Raw genomic sequence first — 15,398 nt, 5'->3', positions numbered from 1 at the left:
CGGGGCTCTCGTGGGGCTATGGTTCCGTTGCTGCTATTAAAGACGAGGCTCTGGGCAGCATCGATGCGGGAGGCCGGAAGCTGGGTTTGAATCCAGCTCTGCCCCTAGACAGCTCTGTGACTTGGGGCAAGTCCCTGCCCCTCTCCAGACCTCAGTTTCCCCTGCTGTCCGGTGAGGGCTGGTGGGTCAGTGTGTCGGGGATGTGGGCAGTGGGCCTGCTGGCCAGAGGCGTCCCTTTGTAGTGACCTCAGGCAGGTGCCTCCTCCTTGTCACCTTCTGATCTCGATGCCCTGTCCCTTGGATGTGCCCAGCTCTGCCTTCTTCTCTCTCCCAAACGTCCTGATTGCTCGCTTTGTGTCTCACACGGATACCTGGAGCCTTCTTGGGTCCTGTCACCGTGGGAACCACCCTGAGGGGCAGTGCCGCCCCCAACCCCTCTTCTCCCTGCGTCTATCCTCCTGGATTCAGGGGGGCAGAAAAACACGAGTTTGAATCTCGGCCCGGCGGCTTACTGACTAAAGCCACTTAACCTTCCAAGCCCCTCATCTATAAAAATGATATCTGCTTTATAAAGTTGTTGAGAGGATGCTGTGCACTCCAGAGTCATCCTGCCGAGCCCCCGAGCCTGCTTGCTCCCCGAGGGCTGGGAGTGAGGGGCGGGAGGGGGAAGGCAGAGGGGTGCCTTCTCTTCCTCTCCCGCCCACACGGCCAATCTGCAGTCTGGGAGGAGGGAGGGAGGCCGCGTAGACAAAGGAGGAAGGCTTCAAATGCGAGGGCCATAGGACGTCCGGGCAGATTACTGAGCGGAGGACAAAGAACCCACTTTGGAATATAGGACTGGAAGGAAATTTGCACGTGAGAAGGGCAGAGATGCCCTAGGGTCTCTGAGGAGTCCTTCAGCTCCACCTTGCAGTGAGAGGGTGGACACGGATCCACGCCTTAGCCAGCTTCCTGAGCTGCCTGGAGCTGTCCCGTTTCTGCAGGGTGAGACTATGTTACGGCTGGGCTGCCCTTGACATCTGCGCCCTCGTAACTGGAGTAGAGGCTCGAGAACCTGAGATATTCCTCAGGGTTCCAGCTGTGTCTTCTGTCTCTCCATCTGAGGCTGAAATACCTACTATAGCAAACCCATCTCTGCTTGCATACCAGCAGTGACGGGAAGCTCACTCTCCTGCCACAGAAATTCCTTCCGTCCTTGTTAGAAAGTTCTGCCTCTGAGAGAGCCGAAAGCTACTTCCTGGTGGCTTCCCACACTGGTCCTGGCCATTCCCTGGGGGCCACACTGGTCCCCTAGTCTCGGTGACAGCTCCTCGGGGTATGCAGGTGGGACTTGCTGGCCGTGCGGCCCCCTCCCCATCGCCTCTGCAGCTCCTCAGGTGCTGGGGAGCAGGGGAGGAGCTCTGCCAGCCAGGGAGCGACTCTGCGTTCTGCTTCCTCCGGCGCTCTCCAGTGAGGTTTCGCTAACGTCCCTCCTCTTAGCTGGATGATAATCCCTGTTTGTTTAATATCTAAACATTTCTGTAACTGTTGGTCTGGGTCCCACAAGCCTGCTGCCATTAGAGTGATGGGCGCTTTGTCACAGGAAAGAAGCCAGGCTCCGATGGCTGATTTCTTTCCCCCACAGCTCAGCGTGGTCTGACTTCACGGAGCTAACAGAGCAGCAGAAATGGCAGAAGAAGGGAGGACTGCTGGCTGGGGTTGCATGCATATCCAAGAAGGGTACTTGGGCCTGGTCCCGCTTCCTCAGGCAGCCCGGGGCTGGGCGCCGGGGGTCCCAGAGGGAGGGTGTGTGGACTCTCAGGACAGTTTCTGGTTCGCCTGAGAGAGCGGCCTTGAGCACAGGACCATGCGGTTTAAAGGAGGGGTCACCACCAGCTTGGGCATGAGGGAAGGCTTCCCGTAGGAGGGGGTGTTTGAGGATGTGTGGGATTTTAAAGTCAGAGCCGATTTATAAGTTTCCTATTCTGCTGTAACAAAACATCACAAACAGTTTGTTATGTTACAGTAACAAACCTTGGAAGTTCAAAATCAGTCTCACTAGGGCAAAATCAAGGTATGGGCAGGACTGGTGCATTCTGGAGGCTCGAGGGGAGAATCTGCTCCTTCGCCTTTTCCAGCTGCTAGAGGTCAGCTTCATTGCTTGGCTCATGGCCCCATCCTCCGCCTTCAGAACCCGCCGTGTGGTTTTGTCACACGCATCTCTCTCAGACCCCTGCCGCTGTTGTCTGGTCTCCTTCTGGGACTGCCTCCCTCTTTCCCTTACGAAGACGCCTGGGATTACACTGGGCCCGCCTAGATAATCTAAAACAATCTCCACACTTCAAGACCCTTCACTTAATCCCATCTGCAGAATGCCCTTTGCCATGTGAGGTAAAGGATTCCAGGAAGGAGGATGTGTGCATCCTTTGGGAGGGGACTTTCTTCTATCACACTTACTCTTTGGAATTTCTAAAACTGTGCCAGGCTGGATGGTGGGAAGAGGAGCTTGAGAGCCAGAGAGCCCTGGTTCTGTGAGTCATCTGTCCCTTCTCCCAGCCCGTGCTCGTTGGCCTAGGGTGTCCTGTCGCCCTGCAAGGTGTGGTTCTGGGAGACGGGCCCCCAAGGAGGTCGTGGGGCACCAGGGCAGAGGAGCGTGGCCTGCAGGTTCTCCCCCTCCCTCTGATGGACTGCTGTAATACGGCGATGGCGGCAGCTGCAAGGCAGGAGGGAGATGTCTTGGGGGGATCTTGGGTACCGGGGCCTGTCACTGGCCAACTCTGCCAGTTGGGCTCCCTGTTCCCAGCCACCGTGTGGACTGGTCAGACGTCCACCGACCGCTGTCCTAAGGGTCTGATGTGAGTGGTTAGGCAGGCTCAGGTCGCAGGTCCCCACAGCCCGTGCCACAGTGAGGACAGCAGGGAACTGCCCCCGGGAGCTCTACGTGCCCCCTGGCCCCCAGGAGTGCCCACAGGGCCAGTCCCCTTGTCAGCGGGCTGCGTTTTCAGGCTGAGGCTTGCAGGCCAGTGCTGGGCGTTCGGCCCACCCCTGCAACACCTTCTCCGATGGTCTCAGCGTGAACTCTTTCAGCCTCAGAATATGTGCCCTCTGCATGAAGCCCGGATGGATGTGGTGCCACCTGTGTGATTCTTCATTCTCTCCTCTGTCTCATAGTTTTGAGCACCTACTGCATGCAGGCACCGTGCCAGATCCAGGAAATCAAACAGCCCTTACCTCGCGGGGCTGCCGTGTTAGTTAGGGAGCAGACGTGACAGCCCCAGTTCTCACGGGTCAGCTCTTTGGGGGCCAGCTCGAAGTCAGCAGCCTGGACTGCTGAGCCTGCCCCGGAGGCCCATGAGGCCGGCGGCCCCACCTAGGTCCCCGCATCTCACAACTTGGCAGCTCCTGATCCTGCACTTGCTGTCCTGCTCTTGGTAATGCTGGGGAAGTGAGAAACACTGTTATTTGGGACAGACAAGTGGCTGTCAAGTAGAGGGAAACTTTAGCAGGGTGACAGCACAGGTAAGAGGCAGGACAGGAAGCCCGACTGCTCCACAGGATCGTGGTTTGGACCAGCAAGGGGCCGGGTCCCGGGAGGCCCCAAATGTCTTTGTTTCCATGGCTGCCACGACAAATGCCCAGCAACTGCATGCCTTAAAGCAGCAGAAATCCCTTCTCTTACACTTCTGGAGCCAAGGGTCTGCCATCAGGTGGCAGCAGGGCCCGGCTCCCTTCGCTGGCCCCCTGGGAGGGTCCTTCCTGGCCTCTTCTGGCCCCTGGCTTGTGGCTTCACCTTTCCAGTGTCTGCCTCTGTCATCACGTGCCTTGTCCCTCACGTCTGTGTGTCCCGAATCTCTCTCCGCCTTTCTGTCATTGGATTGAGGGCCCACCCAGGTAGTCCAGGATGATCTCATCTCAAGGGCCTTAAATTGATCACATCTGCAAAGATGCTCTTTCCAAATCAGGTCACATTCACGGATTCTGATGGCGAGGACTTGGACATACCTCTGTGGGGGTCACCTTTGGCTCTGCCGGGTGAGCACACAGGTGTCCCCCACACACGTGTGGTCTTCACATGGACACGGCTGCATATATGCCCACAGGTGTTACCCTGTGCAAATGCCCCATGGTTGCAGTAGAGTTAATACATGTTCGCTTGTGTACTTGCCCTTGTAAAAAAAACTTTCACTTGTGTTCAACTCTGGTTATAGCTTACTAAGAGCTTACATTTGTAGAAATCTGAAAGCTAGATGGCTCTGTTTTTTTTAAAGGAATGCTTTCTTCGATGAATGTTCATCAGGTTTAGAAAAGTGGAAATACAGCCACATGGAACATGGGAATTTAAGTGCATGTCCCAAATCTTTGAAAGACTTCAGAGATGCAGAGGGGTACTTCAAAAAGACAGAGCAGGGGCAGGTGGAATTTTGAAACCCTTGTTTTCCTGGAACCACATGCATTGGTGATGAGAGAAAACTCCCTTCTCTTGCATCCCAACCAGTTTCTCCTTGCACACCTCTGATGACAGGGAGCTCACTACTTGTCAAAGCAGCCTTCTCCGTCACTAGAAAGTACTTTTGGCTTTGGGCCGAAGTTTGCTTTCCTGAACCATTTGCCTGTGGGTCCCTCCTCTGCCATGGGGGTGCCCAGAACCAGGTGCCCTCTCCTCCACATGAGAGCCCTTCAGAGTTTAAACCCAGCCATCACTTCCTGCGTTGGTCTTCTCTTCTGCAGGCTAATTTTTTAATTAGCTTAAATTAATGGTGGTTCCTGGGGAGCTCCAGCCCCAGTAAAAGTGACCTGAATTATTCAAAGATTTGAGTGTTTCAAATGCCTGTTTATCCTAATTAGCATCTTAACTACAGCGGTGCCCTCTGCCTCTAACGAGCCACATTTTAACATGTTCCATATTTTAATGGATTTTACTTGAATGAACTGTTTAATCAAGGGAAGACACATTTCATGAATGAACAGAAGTAAATCTATAATTATACGCTTTAGTCAGGTAAGAGGAGTGACATTTTGGCACAATCCAGGGCTATATATAGCGAGTGCATTTGAATGACAAAGTAGGTTACCTCCACTTCCATAGGAGAGCTGGGAATTCGCTTTCCTCTCAAGTTCATTTTGTAACCTAATTAGAATTTTCAAAGAGTTGTAAAGTGCATGTGGCGCAGATCTGGTTCTCCCCACCTTTACCTGGATCTCTGCCTTTCTAGATGATTCCTCAGCTGGTGCAGCAGCCTCATTAGGTAAGGCGGCCAGGGAATTCCTGGCCACAGAAGCCAAGTGTCCCGGGGTCTCTGATGCTCCCCATGGGGTCCACCTTGCTCTTCCCGTCCTCCGTGAGAGCCTTCGCTGCCTGAGACGCATGGTCAGACAGTGATCACTTAAAGCTGTCACAACGCTCTGCTTTCCTCCTCTGCCTTTCTTACTGTCTCTTAAGCCTTCTCCCTTTTTTCCTTCTTTCTGTTCTTGCTTCTGACATGGTCAGGACCTGCTTCTCACACTGGGGCCAGGAGTAGCAGGATCTGGGGATGAAAGAGGAGACCTAACTATGGGCTGGGGCAGGAAGGGGCAGGGGAGGGGTGAAGGAAGCTTTTGTAAAGGAAGATGGTGCCACAGACCTGGAGAAAGTGGGGACAGTGACGTGGGGGGCTTTCGGGCAGGCTGACAACCCTGCTGTGAGCCTGGCAGTCCTGTTGCTTTTACCCCTAAAATGTGTGGTTTCCATCTTTAGCTGCACGTGGGAACCACATGGAGAACTCTAAAAATGCTGATGCCCAGGTGCTAGCCTAGGAATTCGAATTGGTTTAGGATGCAGCCAGCGCATCAGTATTTTTTTTCTTTTAACTCCCCAAGTGGTTCTGATAGGCAGTCCCGAAGGCTCCAGGTGACTGCGGCCCCAGCCAATACCTTCACCACAACCTCACGATAGACTCTGAGCCAGGACCACCCAGCTAAGTTGCTCCCACATTCCTGATCCATGGAAACTGTGAGATAATAAATATTTCTTGTTTGAAGCCACTGAGTTTGGGGAAAATTTGTTACACAGCTGTGGATGATGAATACAGATCAGATGGAATTCCCGCCCTGGGATTGAAGCAGGAGCCCTGACTGGGAGCCTGAGATCTAGGAAGATCTCTAGCCAGCTGACATACCTAGTCCTCTGGTCTCCTTTTCCTCCTCCAACCTGTCTGCTTCTCCCCCTGCATCTCACAGGATGGATACAGACAGGCTATGTCCCCGATGCCTCAGTCAGTTGGAAGAGTGAGGCCAGTGTGATGGCTTCATTGGAGTGACAAGTCCCCATCACGCCTTCCCCCTCAGCCCTGTGACCCAGCTGGGAGGGAGACGGTGTGCATACCTACTGGGCCTGCTGTTCAGATGGCTGATCAGACCTGGCGGGGTTTTCTGCCTGCTCACCCTGAGCAGGACCATCCCCATGGCTCTGGGCTCCCCCAGCGCTGCTGATTCTGCCTAGAGACTTCCCTAGAGCTTAAAGTCTGAGCTTAAATGTTGAAATTCTTGGATTTGGATCTTGGATTCCCAAGGCAGCCTGGGACCCCTTAGGAGACGTTGTTGTCATCCCTTATAACCTTTACACTCCCCAGCCCCCTGAGTCCGTGACCTCCCTAAAGGGTCCTTGGTCCCTGTCCTAGCCACACCTCTCTCCTCTGAGCTTGAGCCACTTTGTCACTCTTCCTCCTTTTTTTTTTTTTTTAAATTTTATTTATTTATTTGACAGAGATAGAAAGAGCACAAGCAGGGGGGGCGGCAGGCAGAGGGAGAGGGAAAAGCAGGCTTCCCGCGGAGCAGGGAGCCCGATGCGGGGCTCGATCCCAGGACCCTGGGATCATGACCTGAACCGAAGGCAGACACTTAACCAACTGAGCCACCCAGGTGCCCCTCACTCTCCCTCCTGAAGGCAGCCAGAACTGAGCCCAGTGTTCCAGGTATGAGCTGACATGGACAGAGGACAGACCAGAGGGTGCCTGTCCCCTCCTTCATTCTAGATGTGATGCCTTCTAAATGTGGCTCCCAGTCCTGCTCACCCTTTTGGCAGTGGCCTCACTCAGTTAACACATTCTGGTCTTCTAATCAAGGGGGGAAAATATCCAAGCCCTTGGAAACATTTGTTCACACTGTGATCAATGGTTCTTGTAAAACTTATCCTGCTTCCTTTAGGACAGTGGTTTCCAAACTTGAGCGAGCATCAGAATCGCCTGGAGGGCTGAGTAAACACAGGTGGCTGGACCCCACTGCACAGTGTCTGATCCAGTAGGTCTGGGTGGGGCCTGAGAATTTGCATTTCTAACAAGGTCCCAGGTGATACCGATGTTACCCTCCGGGGCCCTATTTGAGAACCGTTGCTTTAGGGACATGCTTCCTGGCATGACCTCATGTCCAGTCCGTACCAGTTCTTGAGGCAGGAGGAGGGAAGTCAGCAGCTGTTGCTTCCAAGCCTACCCCAGATTATGTAGTCATGGGGCTCTGACCCTCTGGCTCGTCTCTGTGGCATCAAGTGACTTGGGCTCCCAGGAGCTCCTCCAGCAGCCTGGGCTCAGATCCACTGCTCCGGAAGGAGGGAGAACTCTCCCCTCTGTGACCTCAGCCCTGTGAGCTGGCCCCGGGGCCCCAGCCTTGAAGGACTCAACCCCTCCTGACTCTTCTTCTAGCACACTGGGGACCCCGCCCATGACCCTGCTCACTCCCCCCACCGCTGCCCCCCAGCAGTCCTGGCTCGTCCTTTCCGGTAATGGGGCAGCCTTCCCCTCTGTCCCATCCATGCATATTAGGTCCCCTGGTGGGACCCCAGCTGTACTGGAGTGAGAGAGAGTGTGTGTGTGTGTGTGTGTTTTATTGTCTTGGAAATTAAGAGTTACTCTTTGCCCAGAAGAACGTATTTCTGCTTTTGTAACGGAGGTGAATGAAAACCTGGGATTCAGTGTGCAGAAATGCAGTTTATAGCAAGACACTGGCCCCATTAAACAAGAGAACCTGCAATTCCAGAAGGAAAAATAGGCGTTTACAAATTCATGTCGTCCATCTTTGGCCAGTGGACTGAATGGCCCTCCCGATCTCACACATGAGGTTGTGGGTCCTTTTCCTTAGGAGTTACATCAATTCCATTGTTTCTTTTCCATGCTTTGGTTTCTTAAAAATACCATTTATTACTGAATTCCTCCATTTGCTTTCTCTAAAGAGGTCCATTAGAATAAATACTTGAGCTGAGCTCAGACTTCTTGGTGCTAAAATTATGGTGGCTGATCACACCACCATCTGTTCTGACCTGTTCTGGCTCATCAGCCTTCTAGAACTGTCCACAGCTGGCAGGACCCAGAAGGGCCAGCCTGGGAGCATGCAGAGAGCACAAGACTAGGAGTGACACTTCAGTTTCCTCATTTGTGAAATTAGGGGCAGAGTGAGATGACTTCCAGGGGTGTTTTAGTTTTGTTTGTTTTGAGTTCTGACTCCCTAAAATGATAGTTTATTTGCCCTAATTATATGCAGCTTTCGTGCACATTCTTATTCACAGAGAGACACCCCAAGCCACTGACCACCTGGACGGCTTGCCGTAGGCCTGGATATGATCATTCCAGCTTTTAAGCCGCGTAAAGAACTTGAGAGTCTACAAAGCCATTCCCCAACCTCAGTGTTTTTGCTGGGCCCCGAAACAACCCTGTAAATTACACGCTGTATTGTGCCCACTTCAGAGGTGCAAAGACGGAGGCTCAAGAGAGCTCTAACCGTTCCTGCGGGTGTGTGTGGTGAGCAAGCCGAGGGCTGCCGAACAGGCCGGGTGCTGCGTGCATCACCTGCATTACATCTAGCAGGGGTGATTTTGCACAATTTCTGTATCTAATAATCGTTGTTGCTCCACAACACCCCCCGACACACAAAACGAACAACGGGGCTCCACCTGCATCCAAAAAGGATTTGTGGCAGCAGAAATAAAGTGTAACGCCAGAGTCAACTTTTTTTGTCCAGTCAACTAGTTCCATCTCCCATCAAAATAGAGGTAAAAACTAAGGATGGACAGGGTTCACCCTGACTGTGGCAGCTTCGTTTTTTGTACAAAACATTCAGCACAGAGTATTTCAGGCATTCAGGAAACACAGAATAGCAAACACCCATGGACTCATTACCCAGAATTAATAGATGTTCACATTTTATTCTACATATGTCATATTTGTCTTAAAGAAATAAAATACAGGGCGCCTAGGTGGCTCAGTTGGTTAAGCGACTGCCTTCGGCTCAGGTCATGATCCTGGAGTCCTGGGATCAAGTCCCACATCGGGCTCCCTGCTCGGCGGGGAGCCTCCTTCTCCCTCTGACCCTCTCCCCTCTCATGCTGTTTCTCTCTCTCTCAAATAAATAAATAAATAAATAAATAAATAAATAAATAAATAAAATCTTAAAAAAAAAGAAATAAAATACAGCAGTTCCCACTGAAACCTCTTGGTTCCCTTCCACTGTGGTGGCTTCCCAGGGACCGTCCTGTAACGTTTAGGGCCAAATTATTCCAAACACTTTGATATATACATTGGAAGACTCTACCAATTGTTGAAACAAGAAGTACTTTTTTTACTGTGATAAAATATACATAACATGAAATTTCCATTGTAACCATTTTTTAAGATTGACTTATTTTTTGGGGGGGGGAAGTGGCAGAGGGAGAGAGAGAGAGAGAATCTTAAGCAGACTCCACACTAAGCGTGCCCTACACAGGGCTCAGTCCCATGACCCTGAGATCATGACCTGAGCCAAAACCAAGAGTCAGACGCTTAACCAACTGTGCCACCCAGGCGCCCCCATCCCTTTTAACCATTTTTAAGTGTCCAGTTCGGTGGCATTAAGTACATTCATACTACCACGCAACCAGCACGACCGTCCGTCCCCGGGTCTTTTTCATCCTTCCAGACAGTCACCGTACTGCTCAAACACTAACTCCCCGTTCCCTCCTCCCCAACGCCACTTTACCATCGGTCTACTTTCTGTCTCTATGAATTCACTCCTCTAGGTACCTCATGCAGGTAGAATCCTATAATATTTATCCTTTTGTGTCTGGCTCCTTTCACTTAATATAATGTTTTCATTTCATCCACGTTTTAGCATGGGTCAGACCCTCATTCCGTCGTAAGGCTGAGTAATGTTCCATTGCATGTACATACCGCATGTGTTCATTCCTTCATCCATCAATAGACTTTTGGGTTACTTCCATCTTTTGGCTTTTGTGAATAATGCTGCTGTGAACGTGGGTATATGGATACATCTTGAAGACCCTGTTTTCAGTTCTTTTGAGAATATGCACAGAAGCAGAGTGCTGGCTCATAGAGTGCTCTATGCTTCATGTTTGAGGGACTGCCTTACTGTTTCCACAGTGGTGGTGCCATTTTGTGCACAGGGGGTTCCATTCCCCTACCTCTTCACTGGTGCTTGCTGTCTCCTGTTTTTGTTTTTGTTTTTTTTTATCTGAGAGAGAGAATGAGAGACAGAGAGCACGAGAGGGAAGAGGGTCAGAGGGAGAAGCAGACTCCCTGCCGAGCAGGGAACCCGATGCGGGACTCGATCCAGGGACTCCAGGATCATGACCTGAGCCGAAGGCAGTCGCTTAACCAACTGAGCCACCCAGGCGCCCTCTTTTTTTTTTTTTTTTAAAGATTTTATTTATTTATTTGAGAGAGAGAGAATGAGAGAGAGCACATGAGAGGGGGGAGGGTCAGAGGGAGAAGCAGACTCCCCGCCGAGCAGGGAGCCCGATGCGGGACTCGATCCCGGGACTCCAGGATCATGACCTGAGCCGAAGGCAGTCGCCCAACCAACTGAGCCACCCAGGTGCCCCTTGCTGTCTCCTGTTTTTTGATAATAGCCATCCTAATGCGTGTGAACAAGAAGTGCTTGTAAGGATCATCTTCTCCTAAGGGAGAAGAAACTGAAGCCCTGAGACAAGAGAGTCACACAGCGAGGCCAGGGTCACAAGCAAGTCAGTGACAGAGCAGAACCTAGAACCTGGGGCCCCTACCCCCCACCTAAGTTGTTTTTACTGAGATGGGTGGTCAGCCATGGCCACAGGCTAGATACAAACTTCACATTTCTTTGGTTTGGTCCTTACTTTGGGGGGTGGGTGTGTGTGTATGTGTGTGTGTGTTTAAATAATTCAAAATCGTATCAATATTTTAAGATATGAAAGGATCTTATATTTTTTTAAAACCTAGATTTCAGAGTTCTGGCCCCCAAATCAGAAGGTCTAGTGACCCCAGACTAGCATTCTGACACTGCATGATTGGGGCAGCTGCCACCTTAGATGGGACATGGGGTCACCCGTTTGCTGCTGTCCCCACCACTCCCTGACATCCTTCTACACGGACTGCTTCACACAATGGCCGGACCCGGCGAACCCTGGAGTTTGCAGACCTCTGCTTTACAAACACATAGATGTTAGCCGTCTGTGTGTCGGTGGACAAGTAGTCACGTGTAACAGCCCAGGCTGGTTCCATAGCCCCTTACTCTCTCCTCTATTCTGCACCGTCTGTCTGAGTGTCTTACTCTTTCTTCATCCTAGAAGTGAAATAGTATTGCAAACAAATAATACAAAATATAAATAGAGGTGTATGTGAACAGTCTGACTTGGAGACTGTGTGAAAGGGCAAAGAAACACCAGCATGAAAGGCCAGAGATTCGGATGCCCATCTTGACTCTCCCAGGAAACCCCTGTGCAATCCCAGTCTGCTGTCCTTGTGCCCCTGTGTCCCCTGCCCGGTGGGATGGGTGCATCTCCCAGGACTCACAGGGCCGTCTTGGTTTATAATGAAGGGGGAAAATCACTCCTTTTGCATTGTTGATGGAGAAAACCAGCCCGGTTGAGCTGCTTCCCCGGGCTGACCCCTCTGAACAGACCCTTCCTCTCCTTCCCGTGGCCGCCAGTGTACCCACCCACTGCTTTCTCTTTGTAACAGGTGAGGAACGACCTGACTGGGGTTCTGTATGGTGAGGACATCGAGATTTCGGACACCGAGAGCTTCTCCAACGACCCCTGCACCAGTGTCAAAAAGCTTAAGGTAGGTGCGGCTGGCCGTGGCCGGGAGGACAGACAGACGGCCGCCACGCCCTGGGCTTCCCCACATCCCTGACTCTGAAATAGCCTCGAGTTCGGCTGTTTCATCTCATCCTGGCATTTCGCGCGTGGGGAGAGGATCCCAGGCACTGGCTTCCCTTGGCTTCGCCCTGGCTTGGCCAGCCGTGGCCAGAGGCCTGGTTGCTGAGTGCGTGCACAGCCACAAGGAGCTTCCGCGGTGATTTTGTATCTCTCAACCGAGCCTAAGAGGCCAGCAGGGCGAGAGTTACTACCTTCTTTGTTGCCAAGAGGCTGAGAGGAAGGGATTATCTTGCCCAAAGTCACAGCAAGGAGGTACAGTTGTTGGGACTGAAAGCCCTGGCTCCCTCCCAACCCCTCTCGGGACTCTCAGTCCAGGAACGGAAAGGGCCAGCTAGGAGCTTGCCCAGCTGCAAGTGGTCTCTGTCTGCCATTTGTCTGCTCAGCCCACACACTCTCTCAACCAGCTGGTTGTCCTCAACCTGCCCTTGTCCTCACGTTGCTCACAGCTGGTGAGGAAGCCAGTTACCTCTCTGGGGATCAGGAACAGAGGGGCCTGGGAACAAAGGGAGGAAGTGACTCATCCCGCCCAGGGAGAGGGTTCAGACAAGGCTACTGAGGAGCATTTGCACCTGGCTAGGGAGGATGAGCAGGATGGGGGCCTGCAGGTGCCCAGCAGGGAAGGAGGGCTGAAGGTAAGAAGGCAGAGCGGCCATGCTCTCCATGCACCAGGGACCAGCAGGAATTCCACCGGCACCGGAGTGTCAGGGCTGAAAAAAGAAAAAAGAACCTGGAGCCAGGTTCCACAAGCTTTGAATGCCGAGCTAAGGAGTTTGGTCTTTTATCCAGGGGGCAGTGGGAGGTGCTAGGGGTTTATAAGCAAGTGCAGACATAGTTTATAAGCAGCGTTACCTTCCTCTTTCCCGCTCTTCCATTCCCTCGTGCTCACATTTAGGGCTTTTGGCATGGAGACCCCAGATGCCAGTTGCTGGTATGCCCCCTTCCATCTTGGGCGGGTTCCGGGTTACACCTGTCAGAGCAGGTGGCCGTTTAGAATTCTTGTCTTCCAAAGCCCTCAGTTCACAGATGGGAAGACTGAGGCCCAGAGCCAGGGAACAAGGGAAGCAGAGCACCAGCGGTTTGTCCCCTAATCTCAGGAGCAGCCACCATGCCTGTGCATGACATTTCAGCCCTAAGAGCCCGTGCAGAGAAGGAAACTGTAGCTAGGGAGGGCCTGCTGGCAGCCCAGGTAGCTGGGGCCGGATGTGCCCACGCTGTTCCCCCCAAGGCTGTGTGGCCTCAAGGTCCAGTTGGGCCGTGGGGTCCAGAGGACCCCGAGCCGTGGAGTGCTTACTCTGCAGGGAACAGCTGGGGTGGGGCCGGGGGTGGGGAGAGGAGCCCGATGCTGTGCCAACATCCTCCTGCCACACAGGGCAGCCTCTCCCCAGGGTGGGCCCTTGAAATAGCTTCTTCCTTCGCCTCAGAGGCCCCACGGAGTTCTGCGGGCTTTCAAGCTTAAAGAGCCTCTGTGTGTGGAGCGGAAGCACTAGTTGAAAGCCTGCGAGAAATTAGGGATGGAACTAGGTGCTCTGCTCTTCAACCAACTGGCTCCAACAGAAGTAGGAGTGACAGGACTGATGATGGAAGTGGCAGCCTGCCTGTCCGCTGCCCTGACCCAGAGCCAGGCCCTGATGCAGAGCCTTGACCTGCACTGGCTCGTTCAGTCCTACCCAGAGCCCTGGGACTGAGGGTGTTTTTGCATCCCTGTGTCACGGACGGGGAACTTGAGGCTCAAAGAGGCTAAGGATCACCCCGAGTCACGCAGCTGGAAAGCGGTGGGGCTGGATTCAAGCCTGGATCTGGGTGACAGGGCAGCTCAGGTCTCTCCAGCGCCCCACCCAGCTGCAGGGCCCAGAAAGGATTCCAGCATCACATAAGCTGGGGGAGCGGAGCCCAGTCTGTCTGTTGGCGAAGGAGTCCTTGTAGGGGAAGCACTTCTGCCCCAGAGACCTGCATGGCTCCTTCCCCAGCCTTCTTCTCCTTCTTGCTCAGTTGTTCACTTTTCCCAGAGGTCTTCCCTGAATGCTTCATTTAAAAGTTAAATTCTTGGGGTGCCTGGGTGTGTCAGTCGGTTAAGTGTCTGCCTGCGGCTCAGGTCACGATCCCAGGGTCCTGGGATCGAGCCCCATTATTGGGCTCCCTGCTTGGTGGGGAGCCTGCTTTTCCCTCTTCCTCTGCTGCTCCCCCTGTTTGTGCTCTCTCTCTCACTCTCTCTCTCTCTCTGTCAAACAAGTAAATAAAATCTTAAAAAAAAAAAAGTTAAATCCTTGCCCACCTCGTGCTGATTTGCTCCGTTTCACTGATGGATATCTGTATTCATTTCCAAGGGTTGCTGTAACAAAGTACCACTAACTATGTGACTTCAAGCAACAGAAATGTATTCTCTTACATTCTGGAAGCTGGAAGTCCAAGGTCAAGGTTTGGCAAGGCCATGCTCTCTAGAGGGCTCTGGGGCTCTCCCCTGCCTTTCTCTTAGCTTCTGGTGTTGCCAGCAATCCTTGGAGTTCCTTGGCTTGCAGCCGCATAACTCCAGTCCCTACTTCATAGGGCATTTTCCCCTTTCTCTTCACATCATCTTCCTATTAGGACACTAGTCGTGTTGGATTACAAGTCTACCCTACTCCAGTATGACCTCATCTTCACTAATTACATCTATAGTGACCTTGTTTTCAAATAATGTCACATTCTAAGGTGTTGGGAGTTCAGCATATCTCTGGAGGATACCATTCAACCCTTCACAACATCTGACCTACTGCCCATTTTGTCTAGTTGTTTTATCTTCTGTCTCCTCCCACTGGAACCTAAGATCTGGGAGGCAGGAGTTTCTGTCTGCTATGCTCACTGTGTCATTCCCCATCACCCAGAATCAAATTAATTTGAGTGTGTGTAAATAAAATGCCAAGTCTGAACAGACAAAGCCAACAGAGAACACAAGGATAGAATACTCAGGAATAAAGTAACTTCTGGAAAGCTCAGAGAAAAGGCAAATCTCTGGTTTACTGTGGGATAGGATAGAAAAGGAGGTACAGAGGACGAGGAAGAAAATTAAATACCAAAGAGCAGAATTAAAATCTGCATTGGCAGTATTAGAGAGCAGAGTTAATGCCAAGAAAAATAAAAATCAATAGTGTGAGGGACAAACTTGAGATATTTCCCAGAATTCAGAGGAAATGGTGAAAGTGGTCAATCTAATAAGGGAAGAGGTAACAGGGACACTGGGGAAGGGAGATCCTAAGGGAAAACGAGGATGGATGAAACGGAACCAAAA

The 15,398-nt window shown here is 52.0% G+C and overlaps 1 protein-coding gene across 1 annotated transcript in view; it reads left to right on the top strand.

The window, feature by feature from the left end:
* Positions 1-15,398, top strand: part of GABBR2 (gamma-aminobutyric acid type B receptor subunit 2) — a 341,390-nt gene that overhangs the window by 160,219 nt on the left and 165,773 nt on the right. The window contains exon 4 of the mRNA XM_081803256.1: positions 11,934-12,035. Within this exon, the coding sequence (XP_081659382.1) occupies positions 11,934-12,035 (102 nt within the window). The remainder of the gene's footprint in view (positions 1-11,933; positions 12,036-15,398) is intronic.

Source organism: Leptonychotes weddellii, chromosome 14 (genome assembly GCF_054177405.1).
Source record: "Leptonychotes weddellii isolate Sample4059 chromosome 14, ASM5417740v2, whole genome shotgun sequence".
In the NCBI taxonomy this organism is placed as follows: Eukaryota; Metazoa; Chordata; class Mammalia; order Carnivora; family Phocidae; genus Leptonychotes; species Leptonychotes weddellii.
Note: the sequence above shows the minus strand (reverse complement) of the source record. Positions and strands in the feature narration are given on the sequence as shown.